This window comes from Mytilus californianus, unplaced genomic scaffold (assembly GCF_021869535.1).
Source record: "Mytilus californianus isolate M0D057914Y unplaced genomic scaffold, xbMytCali1.0.p SCAF_2, whole genome shotgun sequence".
NCBI classification, from domain to species: Eukaryota; Metazoa; Mollusca; class Bivalvia; order Mytilida; family Mytilidae; genus Mytilus; species Mytilus californianus.
Genome location: NW_026262668.1, coordinates 140,110,287 through 140,127,520, shown reverse-complemented (window position 1 = coordinate 140,127,520; position 17,234 = coordinate 140,110,287). Strand labels below are relative to the sequence as shown.

At 34.7% G+C, this 17,234-nt stretch overlaps 1 protein-coding gene across 3 annotated transcripts in view; it reads right to left on the bottom strand.

Moving 5' to 3' along the window:
* LOC127731257 (integrin alpha-4-like) overlaps nt 1-9,945 on the bottom strand; it is a 71,182-nt gene extending 61,237 nt beyond the window's left edge. For 2 of the 3 annotated variants that reach the window (XM_052240286.1, XM_052240285.1), the window contains exons 1-2: nt 9,628-9,945; nt 865-1,001 (exon numbers count right to left, since the gene is read on the bottom strand). In XM_052240286.1, the coding sequence (XP_052096246.1) occupies nt 865-1,001; nt 9,628-9,776 (286 nt within the window). In that variant the 5' untranslated portion in view covers nt 9,777-9,945. The remainder of the gene's footprint in view (nt 1-864; nt 1,002-9,627) is intronic. The other variant, XM_052240284.1, reaches the window with a different exon arrangement.
* Between the last annotated feature and the right edge of the window lie 7,289 nt (nt 9,946-17,234).

Here is a 17,234-nt window from a genome sequence, read left to right as displayed (position 1 = left end):
GATCCCAGACACATTTTTGTACTTTTATAGGCCTATGATCGTTCTTCATTCGCCCTGTGCCTACCATTTATTCTGAGGTTTTCATTGGTTCATACTAGTCCTAAATGGATTTTTTTTACCTACCATTAGTTCTGGTGTTCATTGGTTCATACTCGTCCTGAATGGATTTTTTTAACTACCATTAGTTCTGATGTTCATTGGTTCACACTCGTCTTGAATGGATTTTTTTACCTACAATTAATTCTTGTATTCATTGGTTTATACTCGTCCTGAATGGATTTTTTTTTAACTACCATTAGTTCTGATGTTCATTGGTTCACATTCGTCCTGAATAGATTTTTTTACCTACCATTAGTTCTGATGTTCGTTGATTCACACTCGTCCTGAATGGATTTTTTTACCTACCATATGTTCTCGTGTTCATTGGTTCACACTCGTCCTGAATGGGTGTTTTTTTTACCTACCATTAGTCCTAGTGTTCATTGGTTAACACTTTTCCTGAATTGGTTTTTTTACCTACCATTAGTTCTGATGTTCATTGGTTCACACTCGTCCTGAATGGATTTTTTTAACTTCCATTATTTCTGACGTTCATTGGTTCACACTCGTCCTGAATGGATTTTTTTTACCTACCATTAGTTCTGATGTTCTTTGGTTCACACTCGTCCTGAATGGATTTTTTTTATCTTCCATAAGTTCTGATGTTCATTCTTTTTCATTCGTCAGGAAAGAGAAAACAAATTTACGATTTGTTCTGATGCTCACGGGTTCACACACACTCACGTCTGTATGAGATTGGCTTACTTACCATTAGTTTTGATGTTCATTCACACTCTTCCTGAATGGGGTTTTTTTTTTACCTACCAGTAGTTTTGATGTTCATTGGTTCACACGTGTCTTGTGTGGATTGAGTGAAGTTCAGTTTACACTTATATATATTGCCTGGTGTCTTTATATTTTGGTCGTTTGTAAAGTTTGCCTTTATAGCTCCTGTTACAACCCTGTAATAATTAAAATAAGAATATTAAAAAATCAATAAGCGAACTATATCTATGTTGATACGAGTACATCAAGGATAGAGAAAGACATGTAAGTCCGGAAATATTCATATACCGTACAATACATTTTTTATTATAAATATAGTTATTAATAAAGTCAACAATAGCATAACCTGTTCAACAGTCATTATTCGATTAAGCGAAAACAAATCCGGGTAACAAACTTAAACCAAGGGAAACAACGGAACAACAGAAACACTGAACTACAACAAAAGCAAACGCAAACATACATAGAAACGGACTGTCTGATAACAACTGCCATATTACTGACTTGGTACAGGACATTTTAAGAAAAAAATGGTGGGTTGAACCTGACTTTATGGCTAGCCAAACCTCCCGCTCATATGACAATGTTAAAATACCGCTAAAATGACAACACTACAATACTTTTAAGGCATTTAAAAGTGGGAGGTATGGTTTTGAAATATTGGTCCCTTTCCTCATTGTTTGCATAGAATCTCTGGAGACGATGTCATGAGGCTTAAAAAAAAATTCCAACACCATCTGTTTAATTCACATGCATAAATGTATAATACAAACTTCCTGTCCTTGATACTTTGCAGTATTTTACTATACACTAGATATGCTTTCGTTCTTCTCGAGGATAAATTTCCTTGATCATAAACAAGTGTTGTAGTGTTGATTATACACCTAATATCAATTTTCTTTCTTTAGTAGTGTATAAGGGACGTTTTGGGAGAATCAGTCGCTTGGTCTTCGAAAGCCCCCTTTCGTAGATAATGCACTTAGGGTCATGCAAAATCTCCAATACCTCCAGTTAGACCTATATATCATATAATGTAAGCTATGACTCAAGTTTCACCACGTACTTTCCAACATACTTCACAATGTACTGATTGTATTTAATCTGATCTATGGGCAAATACCGTCGACACAGGTATAATCCTCTATTATTAGTTGGACAACAATTTTCATGATCCTATAGCAAATGGAGTAAGTTGAGTTTGAGGGCAATGTTTTTTTTAACCCTTTCATGATTATTTTTCCCAGGCATTTATGAAATCTCCGATTCTATTTTCCAAATTTGCATTTATAATACGACTTTTGATTTTTTTTTTTTAATCTAGGGTTCGTATTTTAGAAAATTTTAGTGATTTACTGGTGATCATGAATTTCTTTAACGCACATAATTCTGTCACTAGGACAAAACATTCCGAAACCCATGGCACGATTCACTTGTATAGTGTTAAGTGCCAAGTTTCAATATTCTGCAATCTGTGCCTGATTAATGTTATCATGGACATTTATTACATGCAGGAGAACATATGTACGTGTAAAGAACAGCAACAACAATTATCTCATCACTTTGTTGAGCAAGGTTACAATTTATAAATAGTTTTTTATATAAAATCATTTCACTTGACGATAAAAATGATAATAGCACTTTAAATTTTGAGTGTCCGAAGTTCTCTAAGTTTTCTTTTGTTTCAAACATTTATAACAGCGGACTTGATAAATACTATTTCACTATTAGCAGTCAGCTTGATTCAACTTCGTCAAATAAGTTCAAAAACATCGGTAATGTGTTATTGGCTTGCAAGTCAATAATTCAACTCATTTGAATACGTATTTATCCGACTTTCAATTTAACCCTCAGTTAAGATGGGTTACGAATGTGTAAAGAATGTTTAGCTATTAAAAAGAAAGGCATGTCAACAATGAAAAGTGAATCCATTTCGTAGACTGATGCTGCATGCATAAATAAAATCATTCGTATTGAGGTGAAACGATGATTTACACATTTTTTCATCAATGGCATGAACTCAAACAGACGATTATGCGAGTACACGTGCCTGTGTATTCATATGTATGTGTGTGATTCGTATGATAATCGGCATTCTTCGGAGGAGCGTCTCGATGGTTCATTAGATGTCGTCTAGTCTAAAATACACACGAAATGCTGATCCATTATAACGAGTCCATGCTTTGTAAATTGTTTCTTTTTGGAGTTTTTGTAATTTGAATATACTTTTTTGTATGTTATAAATCAAATATTAAAATCAAAGCAAATGCCCCTTTAAATAATATATGTTTCCCCGTTCTTGATATGTATGCTCTTCTGTATTTTTAAAGTTATGGTGTATTTATTCTTGAGATAACTTCTCTCATGTGTGCCACATCATTCTCTCAATTTTAGGAGAGTTTGTATACTAAAATTTTAATAAGACGCACACCACCTACTCTTGGTCCTCATTCCTATCCACGTTATTTTTTTCACTTCAAAACATTTTATGGAAGTGGGATCAATATACCTGTATTTATACATCAGACCGTACTTCACTGGTTACCGGAATTTTGGATACACCAAACCAGCACTTTATATCTGAGAATATATATATATATACCCTCATTTTTAGAATTCATTCATAATTTTTTTATCATTATTTAAAATTATCAGTAAATCGTGTGTTCTACAAGGATCACCAGTCCTTCACCTTTCATCTCATACCTTAATTACTAAAATATATGCTGCATAGTTTAAGATTTACAACTATGCGTAGGAACTATTTTGTTTTAAATAGGTACTACTTTCCAGTATGTTCTTTTTGGACCGGGCACGATTGGGTGGTGTTACGTCTTACAAAGTCTATCAAAATTATTTTTGCAAAGAATTCCGCTCAAGCCGGTGCTAGTGGCAGTCTTAAACTTGCAGTGAGATGAGAGTTTTTTTAGGTCCGTGTTGAAGACCTCACTGTGATTTTGAGATGAAGAACAGCAATAAAAGCAATATATGGGGTATATGTGAATGAGAAAACAACTGAGTTAAAACTTATATGGGGTATCTGTGAATGAAAAAACAACTGAGGTCAATAACATATGGGGTATATGTGAATGATAAAGTAACTGAGTTAAAACTTATATGGGGTATATGTGAATGAGAAAGTAACTGAGTTAGATAACATATGGGGTATATGTGAATGATAAAGTAACTGAGTAAGATAACATATGGGGTATATGTGAATGAGAAAGCAACTGAGTTAGATAACATATGGGGTATATGTGAATGAGAAAGTAACCGAGTTAGATAACATATGGGGTATATGTGAATGAGAAAGTAACTGAGTTAGATAACATATGGGGTATATGTGAATGAGAAAGTAACTGAGTTAAAACTTATATGGGGTATATGTGAATGAGAAAGTAACCGAGTTATATAACATATGGGGTATATGTGAATGAGAAAGTAACTGAGTTAAATAACATATGGGGTATATGTGAATTGAAAAACAACTGAGTTAAATAACATATGCGGTATATGTGAATGATAAAGTAACTGAGTTAAATAACATATGGGGTATATGTGAATGAGAAAGTAACTGAGTTAAATAACATATGGGGTATATGTGAATGAGAAAGCAACTGCATTAAATAACATATGGGGTATATGTGAATGAAAAAACAACTAAGTTGCTTTCTCGTTATCATCTACCCCATATGTTATTTAACTCAGTTGTTTTTCCATTCACATATACCCCATATAAGTTTTAACTCAGTTACTTTATCATTCATATATGATAACGAGAAAAATCATATGTAAAAGGAAAAGAGACCTTACATATTATTATGAATCACAGCTAATTTTTAATTCTAATTAAAAGAGAGGCAAAACCAAACTGGGATTCACACACATAAGTCAAAGACAAACTGACAACTCCATGGCAACAAAGACCGAACGATAAACAAGTCAACAAAACATAGAAAAGAAAACTGAGCAACACGAACCCATCCAAAAGACGAACCAATCCATATTGAACAACACGAACCCATCCATACTGAGTAACACGAACCCATCCATATTCAGCAACACGAACCCATCCAAAACACGAACCCATCCATACTGAGCAACACGAACCCATCCATACTGAGCAACACGAACCCATCCATACTGAACAACACGAACCCATCCATATTGAACAACACGAACCCATCCATACAGAACAACACGAACCCATCCATATTCAGCAACACGAACCCATCCAAAACACGAACCCATCCATACTGAGCAACACGAACCCATACATACTGAGCAACACGAACCCATCTATACTGAGCAACACGAACCCATCCATACTGAACAACACGAACCCATTCATATTGAGCAACACGAACCCATCCAAAACACGAACTCATACAAAACACGAACCCATCAATACTGAGCAACACGAACCCATCCATACTGAACAACACGAACCCATTCATATTGAGCAACACGAACCCATCCAAAACACGAACCAATCCATACTGAGCAACACGAACCCATCCATACTGAACAACACGAACCCATCCATATTGAGCAACACGAACCCATCCATACTGAGCAACACGAACCCATCAAAAACACGAACCCATCCATACTGAGCAACACGAACCCATCCATACTGAGCAACACGAACCCATCCATACTGATCAACACGAACCCATCCATACTGAGCAACACGAACCCATCCATACTGAACAACACGAACCCATCCATATTGAGCAACACGAACCCATCCAAAACACGAACCCATCCATACTGAGCAACACGAACCCATCCATACTGAGCAACACGAACCCATCAAAAACACGAACCCATCCATACTGAGCAACACGAACCCATCCAAAACACGAAACCATCCAAAACACGAACCCATCCATAACACAAACCCATCCAAAGTGAGCAACACGAACCCATCCATACTGAGCAACACGAACCCATCCAAAACACGAACCCATCAATACTGAGCAACACGAACCCATCCATACTGAACAACACGAACCTATCCATATTGAGCAACACGAACCCATCCAAAACACGAACCCATCCATACTGAGCAATACGAACCCATCCAAAACACGAAACCATCCAAAACACGAACCCATCCATAACACAAACCCATCCAAAGTGAACAACACGAACCCATCCATACTGAGCAACACGCACCCATCCAAAACACGAACCCATCCATACTGAGCAACACGATCCAATCCAAAACACGAACCTATCCATACTGAGCAACACGAACCCATCCATATTGAGCAACTAGAACCCATCCAAAACACGAACCTTTCCAAAACACGAACCCATCCATAACACGAACCCATCCATAGTGAGCAGCACGAACCCATCCATATTGAGCAACACGAACCCATCCACACTGAGCAACACGAACCCATCCAAAACACGAACCCATCCATACTGAGCAACACGAACCCATCCATAACACGAACCCATCCATAGTGAGCAGCACGAACCCATCCATATTGAGCAACACGAACCCATCCACACTGAGCAACACGAACCCATCCATATTGAGCAACACGAACCCATCCAAAACACGAACCCATCCATACTGAGCAACACGAACCCATCCAAAACACGAAACCATCCATACTCAGCAACACGAACCCATTCAAAACACGAACCCATCCATACTGAGCAACACGAACCCATCCATATTGAGCAACACGAACCCATCCATACTGAGCAACACGAACCCATCCATATTGAGCAACACGAACCCATCCATACTGAACAACACGAACCCATCCATATTGAGCAACACGAACCCATCCATATTGAACAACACGAACCCATCCATATTGAGCAACACGAACCCAACCATACTGAGCAATACGAACCCATCCAGACTGAGCAACACGAACCCATCCATACCTAACAACACGAACCCATCCATACTGAGCAACACGAACCCATCCATACTGAGCAACACGAACCCATCCATATTGAGCAACACGAACCCATCCATATTGATAATAAATTCAACAACAAAAAATGCCGTTACTTTGGTGATAGTTTTGTGTAATCTGAATTGAAGATTTCAATGAAAGTAATCAAATATATAATTGTTTGGTATATTATTATATGAGCAATTTAGTTACCACAAACGGGATATCACATCCCAATGTTTACTGTGAGTCCGTAAATTTACATATGAACCATGTAAACTTATTGATCCTTGAAAAAATTCTTCTAAAAATTTATCAATGTAAGTGTAATAAGACATTTTAATATTGTCTTTATCGGTAATAATATTAATGTTGTTATTGAAAAAAAACTTTAACTTAATATGTTTTATTATTGCTATACAGTTATGAACATTTATGGTCCTACATTCTATCGATACTGATAGTTTGGCATTGCACAAGGTCATGTTTTGGGGTGGGTTTTTTTCTCGGACTGCTTGTGACGTATTTACCCTAAATCTGTTGAATGTGCACTGATTCATATTTTAGCCTGGGAAAATATATTTTACCTCTTTTGTCGGTACTATGCGTCTTTCCAAATAAAAATAAGAAGATGTGGCACGATTGCAAATGATACAACTATCCACTACAGTCCAAATGACGTGGTTGTAAGCAAATATAGGATATCGTATAACTTGAACAGGCTGTTCACATAAACTTGACATAATTGTTATGAATAAGGAAATAAACAGTTGAATGTACAAGAACATTGAATAAAGTAGGATTAAGTTTAATCTGGGACATAATATATTGTCAGTTTAATAGTCCCAGGTTTAATAGAGCTTGTAAAATGACATCAACACTATAAATGAATTGATTGTTTTCTTTATTTTGTTTATAGAACACGTGACCGGCTTGTATGATTAGGATCTCTCAAATAACGTCAAGATACCTAGGCATCTGACCTGAGTATCCGACTTACTCTTATCAACACTAAACAATACTTCCGTCTAAAGTATTGACCAAGGTGGTATAATCTTCCTGTAGTTCACTGCAGTGGACAAATAAATACTAATATTCTGAGTGGACAAATCAATATTAATATTCTAAGTGAATGTTACGAGTGGACAAAAAATTGTAACAAAAATACTGAACTCCAAGGCTAATTCAAAAAGGGGAAGTCCATAAAAACTGACAAAATCAAAAGCTATCAATGAACAGAACAAATGAAAAACAACTGCCATATTCCTGACTTGTACAAGCATTTTCAGAAGACAACGGTGGTTAAACCTGGTTTTATAGCTATCAAATCAGTATTGGTATAATTCTATGTTGTGTGCACAAACCAGTTTTATTTTTTCTGAGTGGCCAAATCAGTATGATTGTTCTGAGTTGACAAATCAATATTAATGTTTTGAGTGTACAAATCAGTATTATTGTTGTGAGTGGAAAAATCAGTATTAATACTCTGAGTGGACAAATCAGTAAATATTGTTCTGAGTGGCCAAATCAGTATTATTGTTCTGAGTTGACAAATCAGTATTATTGTTCTGAGTGGACAAATCAGTTCTACTGATCTGAGTGGAAAAATCAGTATTAATGATCAGAGTGGACAAATCAGTATTATTGTTCTGAGTGACCAAATCAGTATTATTGTTTCTTAGTGGACAAATCAGTATTATTGTTCTGAGTGGACAAACCCGTATAAATGTTCTGAGTTGACAAATCAGTATTATTGATCTGAGTGGACAAATCAGTATTATTGTTCTGAGTGGACAAATCAGTACTATTGATCTGAGTGGACAAATCAATATTATTGTTCTGAGTGGACAAACCCGTATTAATGTTCTGAGTTGACAAATCAGAACTATTGATCTGAGTGGACAAATCAGTATTATTGTTCTGAGTGGACAAATCAGTATTATTGTTCTGAGTGGACAAATTAGTATTATGGTTCTGAGTGGACAAATCAGTATCTGGTTCTGAGTGGCCATATCAGTATTGTTGTTCTGAGTGAACAAATCAGTATTAATGTTCTGAGAGGACAAATCAGTGTTTTTGTTCTGAGATGATAAATCAATAATATTGTTCTGAGTGTACAAATCAGTTTTCTTGTTCTGAGTGTACAAATCAGTTTTCTTGTTCTGAGTGGACAAATCAGTATTGTTGTTCTGATAGGAAAAATCAGTATCACAGCTCTGAGTAGATAAATCAGTATTAATATTGTGAGTTGACAAATCAGTCTTGTTTCACTTTTGTGCAGTTTTGTACATTCTCACGTCTGTTTCAATTTCCTCGAGTAAACAATAGTTCGATCGAAGGTTTTATTGCTAGATACACTTAAATGCATTAGTATTTTTTTAACAATTAAAATAGCTTTGCAAATCAAAGTAAAGTCGTTTCTTAATAGCCGTTAAGATTGATTTTGTGATCAATTAAATGTCTATACATTGTATTAAGTCTACAAAGGTTAAGAAAAAACTATTTTTTTAAACAAGCTAGAAATTTGTTTTGAATTTTCCTTGGAGTTCGGTATTTTTGTTAATTTACTTTTTTTTTTACATCAACTCACTTTCTAATCTTATTTACAAATAGTCAATATTAGTCAACTCTAAAACTGTTCTTTAAATGCTCAGTTTAAAGTCTTACTTGTACGTTGCGTTCAGACTCGAAAATATATCTTTCAAAATAAAAAAAACAAATAAGCCTTCTTCACTTTATCTCTGTGTTAGAAACACGATCTACCTAGATAAATGATATGCTGTTTCGTTTTCCCATTTTTCCCTTTTAATTTAATTTTGAAATGTATATGATATAAAGTGTATGTATAACCTCATATTATAGTATTAGACATACTGACCATTTCTGACCGTCCTCATTGCTAAACATTACAGCAGAATATCCAAAATGTGTTCCTTCTGGTCCCAGAATATTAACTATATTGTTTGTATCAATATTGAAGCAGTCTATTCCTCCAATAATCATCATCATAAATGTTACCACGTTCATTGTTATCAAACACAGTTTTTATAATTTTATTGAGGAAATATTTATCACTTATTTACTTTTGTATTAGTCATGTAGGAAATAATAAATTCAACTTTCAACTACGATTGTCTTTAAAAAAGTCCTTTTCATTTATTTTTATCTTTTACATTCTTATACATAATCAGGAAGCAACTTACGTTTTTGAAATTTGAATCGATATGTCATACCTGAGTTCAAACTTGATGTTACGCACATTCGTCAGTAGAATATATATTTGAGGGTTTGGAAAGGGTATAATTTTGTATATTCATTGTATGTATTTATAACTAAAAGCTGATACTTTCAATATATATATATCAGTTTACTTTTGTACAACATTAAACTACAATGTCTCACCGCTCGGAAATTCTTCTATACATTTCAAATAAAACATAATGTAACGAATTGCGTGACCAATAATATTATATATTCACAATTTAATAGGGCGTAGGTTAATTAGTCTGCTGGTCTCTAGTCGAGACTAACATTTCTTACCTACATGATTTATATTTATATAATTTTCTTGATCGTATGGTTCCCCAATTCTTATCTATAGGGTCGTTGTTCTCATTTGTAAAGGCCGTTTTTCATTACAAATTGTATGTTGTGAATTATTCATAGATTGGTTTTGTGTAATATCTTCTTTGTTATTTCTTATCATTGCAGTTGGGGTATATGTGTAGCTATTGTTCAAAAGAAACTTTAAATTAAAGAGGTCATATCTTAGTAGTACAAACTACTTTCTAACATGATTACTATGGATGAGAGACATGCTTACTATTCTTAAGAGAGCTGTTGAAATAAGGATTCTTGATGTAAACGATGTTAAAGTAAAGGTCATTTTCCTCAAAGGTTTTATGGGTGGGATGATAATTTGGTTTTGACTTTACAGCATGTCCCTTCATAGATGACCATAGATACTTTCTATTTGTCGAAAATGTTTGTGTCACGTATGACTGGATAATTTCATTTGTCGTAGGTCTCATTTGCTAAGGAAGCTGTTATAGTTTTTTCCTCGTTTGAGGTAGACGTGTCGTCGCACTAGCTTAGGAAGTCGTTATAGTTTTTCATAATAATAATTATTTTTTTTTTTATTTTTAGAAGGTTACATAGTTAACAAAACATTTATAGCTTGCTGTTCGGTGTGAGCCAAGGCTCTGTGTTGAAGACCGTACTTTGACCTATAATGGTTTACTTTCATAAATTTTGACTTGGATGGAGAGTTGTCTCGTTGGCACTCATACCACATCTTCTTATATATATTTAATCCTCACCGCGGCCATCTACGTCTACATGTAAGAAAACACAATTTCTAAAAGATAAATATACATAGAGAAAAGGGTACTAGAAAGCAAAATCATACTAATATACTGTATACAAGAGCACATAATTATATAGAACAGGTAGACAAATACCATTGACTTAAATAAAAAGTATATTTATGATAAAATTATAACACTATAACTGCGAAAAGTTCTCTTCTTGTATTTTCAAGAAATAAGCTTGCCATTGCATCGTTGGCGGAAAACGTGTCTTCTCGCATCTAAGAGAGTTGCTATAGTTTTTCATCACTTGTTTAAGGCATGCCGTCTCACTTACTAAGGAAGTTGTTATAGTTTTTTTAATAGTTTGTAGAAGGCATGTCGTGTTTTGTACTAAGGAAGTAGTTAATTATTTTTATCGTTTGTGTAAGACGTGTCGTATTACTTGCTAAGGAAGTTGTTATACTTTTTTCATCGTTTGCAGAAGACGTGTCGTCTCACTAGCTAAGGAATTTGTTAACGTTTTTTCATTGTTTGTGGAAGACTCAAGCTAATGAAGTTGTTATATGTTTTTCATCGTTCGCTGAAAGCATGATGTCCGCTTACTAAGGAAGTTGTTTTAGTTTTTCATCGTTTGTGGAAGACGTTTCATCCCACTTACTTAGAAAGTTGTTTTAGTTTTTTCATTGTTTGCATTTTCTTGTTTCTTACTACGGAAGTTGTTTGCGTTTTTTCATTGTGTTTGTGGAAGACATGTCTTGTTTCTTACTATGGAAGTTGTTATGCTTTTTTCATCGTTTGTGGAGACGTTTCGTGTTCCTTGCCAAGGAAGTTGTTATGCTTTTTTCATCGTCTTGTTTCTTACTGAGGAAGTTATTAAAGTTTTTCATTGTGTTCCTTGAAGGCATGTCGTCTCGCTATATAATAATAATTGTTATACGAGTTTGAATATCCCCTTTGAAGACACGTCATCTCATTTACTTATTAATTCTTTATACTTTGTTTTTTTAAATAGATTGTAAAAGACTAGTGAAACCATTTTGATCTCAAACGGTCATTTCGATCTGAACAGCTCTTAAAACTATAAAAGAGAAGAGAAAGATTCCAACGGAATATTCAAACTCATAAGCCGAAACCGAACTGTCAATGCGTGGCCATGGCAGAAAAAGAAAGACTACCAAACAAAAGCTATGAAAATGTAACAGTTTTTTTTTTAATTCCTCGTTTTTGGAAAAAATGTCAAAACATTTTCTTAGAAAGTTGTTACAGTTTTCTCATTCGTTTGTGGAATACATATCATCCTTTGTACCAAGGAATGTGTTACATATTTTCATCCTTGTGGATGACATGCCATAGTTTTTTCATTATCGTTTGTGCAAGACATCATCCCAGTTACGTTTTTTCAACGTTTGTGGAAAACAGATCATCCCACTTACTTTTTAGTTTTATCGTTGTTAGCAGGGATTTTCTCTCGCTTACTGAGGACGTTGTTATAATTTTATCGTTGTTGGAAGGAATTTCATCTCGCTTACTGATGACCTTGTTATAGTTGTATCGTTGTTACAAAGTTTCTTTAAAATTGAGAATGGAAACGGGGAATGTGTCAAAGGGACAGCAACCCGACCAAAGAGCAGAAAACAGACCAAGACCACCAATGGGTCTTCAAAACAGCGAGAAAATCCCGCAGATAATACTAAAATTTACAATAAAAGAGATGATTTTTCATTTCCTATTGTTAATCATCAATTTTAGATTGTGATGTTCACTTGGCATCATCTTGTGGTGTTTATATATCGCAGCTTGTTCAATTCGCTCGTGTATGTAACAACGTATTTGATTTAAACTTTCGTTTCCAACCTCCCAGAAGCTTGCGTATGGTTGCTTGACAGCCATGTCCTTTCCTGAATGCACATTAAAAACTATCACAGATGTTTTCAAGGAATTCTGATAACTTCTCTGCTAGCACTTTTTTCAAAATATTTAGAGGAGATAGAGAGAATCTAAAAGGTCCCTGTTGTTATTATTAAGGAAAGGATCACTCTTCTTAAAAACTAGTGTAACCTGTGCCTCCTTTAATTTATCTGAGAAAGAACATATTTCAATAGATGAATTAATCAAGTATTTTCTAGGTTTAACAATTGCTAGTTTACAACATCATATTAGTTTCACAGATATTTTGTCTTCACATGTAGCCTTTTTTACATCTAATTTATCTATCGTTTTGGCTACTTTTTCCTCACTGGTTGATTGAAAATTAAAGAGGATATTCTCAAAAGATTTTTCTTCTATTTCTAGTAAATTTGTATGAATGTTTTGTCAAAAATATAATCTTCTTCTTCTTCTTTTGTTTTGAAAAATAATGCTAAATGATTTTGCCAAAAGTCTTTTTGCTTGCATCTACCAGTGTTCTCTGACTTGCGTTTCAGTTTATTAATCATTATATTAATTATTAATCAAGTTTCTTCTAACTCGAAATTGATCCCAAGTAAAAGAATTTTTGTTTTTCAAAAGTTCAGAATAAAGCATTTTCTTCTCGTATCTAGCTTTTCTCAGTTCCCTGTTCATATATGGAACTTAATTTGTTTCCTTTATTCGATCCCAGGCCATGCTAATATAGCCTGGAACGAGATAGCGGACCAGTTGGCAAAATATGCTGCAAAGGAGGCCTCATCACTAAATCAATTTAAAGTCATAACAATGTCAGATGTAAGAAGTGCAGTCAAGATGTCTACAAAATTGAAATGGAAAAGTAGATGGACAATTAGTGAAACTGGGAGACAACTTTTCGATCTAGTACCTATTGTTGGGAGGGATGTTGAAATTGACACACCAAACCCCCAAATAAGAAGAATATTGTCAGAACTGAGAACAGGTTACAGTAGATTAAATAAATACAGAAACCAAATAGGTCAATCCCTCACGCCATGGTGTGAATGCGGCGAAAGAGAAACAACAGAACACTTCTTACTATACTGCCCAAGACACAAACAGGAAAGAGAAGACACGCTAAGACAAATGGAAATACTGAACATCCCCACAGACATACGATCAATATTGTTACCAACAAAGAAAGGAACTTACGAAGCAACTGCTCAAATTGTAGGGGAATATAAAGCTAGATCATGGCGATTATAAGAACTGGCAAGCCCTGAACCCCGATCCAGCGCCTAAACAAATATTCTAAAGTACCGCGAAAAATTACCATGAACTACGTACCATAAGAGGAAAAAAAGTACTAAGTAGTACAGACAGACAAATTATGTCAATTTTGACCTTAGGATAAGATCAGGCTGATTACTCAGTTGTTACGTGATGTGGTTATAAAACCATGTTTAATCCACTATTTTCTACATAAGGAAATGCCTGTACCAAGTCAGGAATTCGACAGTTGTTTTCCATTCGTTAGATGTGTTTGAGCTTTTGATTTTGACATTTTATAAAGGACTTTCCGTTTTGAGTTTCCCTTGGGGTTCGGTATTTTTGTTATTTTACTTATTACTTCATTACGTGATGTAGTTACTTCATTATGTGATGTGGTTACTTCATTACGTGATGTGGTAACTTCATTATGTGATGTGATTACTTCATTACGTGATGTGGTTACTTCATTACGTGATGTGGTAACTTCATTATGTGATGTTGTTACTTCATTACGTGATGTGGTAACTTCATTATGTGATGCGGTTACTTCATTATGTGATGTGGATACTTCATTACTTGATGTGGTTGTTTCATTAACTGATGTGATAATTTCGTTACATGATGTGAAAATAAAAACATGGTACATGATGCGAAAGCTTTAATACATGATGTGAATATTGCAGTACGAATCAAATCAAATAAAATCAATTTTATTGGTGTAAATTACAGGAATGATACCAGCCGACATTTACAAAAAACGAATACAGAAATAAACAAAAATCAAAGACAAATATAAACAGACATATATCTCAATGATAAGAGACACATATTTTATATATGCACTGCGTGGAGGTATTATTCATACTTTGTTATCAAGCTATTACAATAAGCGTTAATACTACAACAGTTTTTAACAACATTAGGTTTGCTTTAAATAAATTTTCTTATCATACATATCGCTTATTCCAGCTACACATACAGTACATATATCAGTATCATTACTTTCCAAAATGAAACTAAATTAATCTTGTTCAGACATATTAACAAAAGATGGGACTATATCACTTGTAATTCAATGCCTGTACCAAGTCAGGAATATGATAGTTGTTTTCCATTCGTTAGATGTATTTGAGCTTTTGATTTTGCCATTTTATATTGGACTTTCCGTTTTAAATTTCCCTTGGAGTTCGGTATTTTTGTTAATTTACTTTTTTCGTCTTCAATTTCATCCTTGCAGAGTGGACAAATTCTCTGTTCTAAAGACGTTCTAGCATATCTACCAACTGCTAATTCGAAATTATTTTTAACTTTGCGATACGTTCTTATTTTTTTAACATGACTATCTTTATCAGAGTCACAAAAAATAGCTTGTTTCAAGGATTTTATGAATTCTTCTTATAATTACTTTTGAAATGAAAAAAAAGTAATTTTGTTTTTGACATGGTATTTTGATTTTCCCAAACATGCTGAAAACCAAGTTTACCTAATAAAATTTTTACTACAGAAACTCATTAGGAAGGTGTAAGTTTTTACTGTATGTTATCTTTCATACTGTCACTATTCATATTTATAATATGAACTTAGAAATTAATTGAAGTTTTAAGGGCTGACAATGAAAGTTGGTTTAAAAGTAGTTATATATAATCGAATGAGGCCCCTTGGAGCTGGACACAGAACGCGAATAGTTACGCCATGTTGGACCAATTTACCCTTGAAAGTAGACAAAGAGACGCGAATAGTGACGGCATACCCTGTAGTCAAACAATTCTACCCTCCAAGGTGGACGCTAATAGCCACGTCATAACCTATAGTTGGACAAGTCTACCCTCCAAGATAGATGGATACCCTTAAGTGGACGGCACAACCTTGAAAACGGACTCATTTTTTTCGGAATACCTGAAATCTCTCTCATTCTTCCAGACATTAGATCTGGTTCAGGACTTGAGACCTGCTACACATACATGTAGGTGATTTAAGAATTTTTTCTATTTTTTTTTTCTTTTCTGTTTTTTTTTTCCTTGTTGTTTTTTTCTAAATTTTTTTTTATTTGTATTATTATTTTTGTTTAACTAAATATGGTTACGAGTTTGCTGTTATTCTTAATTAAGAAAGTTATAGAAAAGTCGTTTAAAATGTCCTCCATCTTGATGCCCCGACATCTCATTTTGACGTAATAAATGCAATACAGGCCGCAGGTATCTGAATCATCCGGTTGATTTTGATTGCTGAAAACAGTATTGCGGTCCATTAACGATGAGTACATTTCTAAAACAGTTTCAGTACGTTTCTGGTAATTGTCCTAAGGAGTCGATCAATTCGGGTGGACCCGATGCGGGAAAATGAAATGCAACCCAATGACTACTATGATCCTTTTGATCACAGTTATCCGTAGTGGATACTTTGAGCGGAATACCCGTGATCGTTTGCTGTGCAGACGACTTGCCTACCTATGTGATTGACAGTTTGTGGTCAATGCAGATTCCTTACCGGTCATTGGGAGAGCAATGACGTTTTTCATCCCACATCCTTGCTGACTATAGGCTTCCAATCCATGAATGTGAGCAAACACTACTCCACAATCCCGACATGCTATGAGATCTTCTTGTGTCTCAGAATCTTCAGACGAAATAGGTGAGTTTTTTGTCCTGTCGGTAATGTCTTCTTCTGATGAGACCGATATATCGTCTTCTAATGTATCGGTGAGAAGGTTGTCCTCTATCTTTCCGTCTTATGTCGCGGAATCTCCTTTACCGATATGCAAGACCTCTGTGCGCAATCTTGATGATTCCGGGGCTCTACCTTTAAGGTCAACAAGAAGGTACCCAAAAGGCTTCTTCGTTGCCTCTTCGAATTCCCGGATAAAGAAGTCCGCTCGAGAAGGATACATCTGTCGGTTAAGAGTCATTATTGGCTGTCGATCAATTGTGTTATTAAAGAGAACGAGATAATGACAGTTTAATCTCTGGCTTGGGTCAAAGTATAAGTTCTGATTTAAAACGGCTACCGATAAATTTCTATGGTGACTCCCTTCCGTAAA